Below are 1,604 nucleotides of genomic sequence, written 5' to 3'. Positions count from 1 at the left end.
GAGTCCACCAGTCCCTGGGGTGGCTCAAGCCATCGCAAGATCATCCCTGCCTCTAAAAGGGCCCATTCAAAGGACAAAATACCTTGCAATAAAAAAGCTACTGCTAGCCGGAGCTCCCCCAAGTATCAATGACATGCTCCTGGCCCTCAAAACCACGTATAACGCTGGGTACGAGGTGTCTGTGAGATAATCGGGCAAAATCTCCCCCCGCTGTCCTGCCTGGCCGAGGATAAGTGAAGTTCTCACACGGCGGAGGTGTCACGGCTGGGACAGGTCCATCAGGGTGATGCTCTGGTCCGAAGCGCGGCCCAAGGACAGACCACGACAGAAGCCAGCGAAGCAGCCCAGCTTCCCACCCAGGGTAAGCCCAGTTACTCCTTCAAGCAACAATAACTTGGCACTGGCACTAAACAAGCCGAGACCACGGCAAATCCTGCTTTCAGGGCAGCCGAGCAGCTCCTCCTCTGCACTGGCCTTGCGAAACTCCTCACCATTAGTCCGGAGGGGACTCCTCTGCTCCTGATGCATCAAACAGCGTCAGAAGTGACGCAACTCCCCTCTTGCAAACAGATCGCAGTTGGCATTTGGGGCAGGAAGGCGGCAACGAAGGCACCCAGATACAGCCCGGATCCCGGCCAAGCGGGAGGCGCACCTGCCCTAAGGACAGAGCGAGCCCTTTGCCTCTCTCCACCCCATCCCCACTCGTAACAACCGCAGAGACGTGAAAGGGCAAAACCCCTGAGTTCGTGCCGCGTTTTTCCATCGCCTCTGACTGACTCCTCCGCTCCTCTCCAGCGGCCCCGGCGGGGTTGTAGATGAGGTATTAGAAAAAGATTTCCCTTCGTCCTCCCCCAGGGTGGGAAGATGGAGGAGCCAGAGGAAGGGAGGCTTGCAGGACGAAAGCACAGCAAGATGTACTGGGAAGGAACTGGTGGACAAGGCTGAAGACCAGGGGAAGTCTTAACCCATCAAAGAGAAGGATGAACCACCCCCATCACCAGCAGAGTCCCCCAGGGCTCCAGGAAGCCCTCCAGCATGAAAACATCCCTCCCCCTTTCCCCTGTGAAGCTCTGCTGGATCCAACCTGGTGAGAAACCGGCTGTCCCAGTACCATCCGCGCTCCTGGCTTACGGCAGCCCCCTCAGCACCGTCTGCTTTCAACCCATTGCTGGCCCCTTCCCATCGGCTGCACCGGCTGGTTTAACCCCTCTGCCAAAGCAAAGCTCCATTACTCACTGCCCGACACACAGCCCAGGGCTATCCCTGCCCCGACGAGGAGGATCCAGGTCTTCATGGTCCCGTAAGATGGCAGGTTGGGTGATTCGGAGCGTCCCGGAGAGCAGGTTGGGAATGACGGTGCTCTCCGGCACTCCCTGCTATATGTGGGTGCCCTGGGAGCGCGGAGGGGAGGGAGGAGCGTGATGCCACCGAGGACTTCGCAGGCAGGCTGCACCCAAGCTTTGCCAAAACTCATTATATGCACGGCTTAATTAGAGGCTGCCCGGAGTGGGAGGAGGGCTGGTAAATCCAGTCTCCCAGTCTTGCTTCACCCACCGCGCAGATGATGCCCGCGGGTGACTGAGGAGCGCGGGGAAAGCTTCTCG

At 58.8% G+C, this 1,604-nt stretch overlaps 1 protein-coding gene across 1 annotated transcript in view; it reads right to left on the bottom strand.

The window, feature by feature from the left end:
* ENDOU (endonuclease, polyU-specific) overlaps positions 1–1,294 on the bottom strand; it is a 7,198-nt gene extending 5,904 nt beyond the window's left edge. The window contains exon 1 of the mRNA XM_009709961.1: positions 1,249–1,294. Within this exon, the coding sequence (XP_009708263.1) occupies positions 1,249–1,294 (46 nt within the window). The remainder of the gene's footprint in view (positions 1–1,248) is intronic.
* Positions 1,295–1,604: the final 310 nt, after the last annotated feature.

Source organism: Cariama cristata, unplaced genomic scaffold (assembly GCF_000690535.1).
Source record: "Cariama cristata isolate BGI_N322 unplaced genomic scaffold, ASM69053v1 scaffold25971, whole genome shotgun sequence".
Classification (NCBI taxonomy): domain Eukaryota; kingdom Metazoa; phylum Chordata; class Aves; order Cariamiformes; family Cariamidae; genus Cariama; species Cariama cristata.
This window is presented reverse-complemented; position numbering and strand designations above follow the sequence as displayed.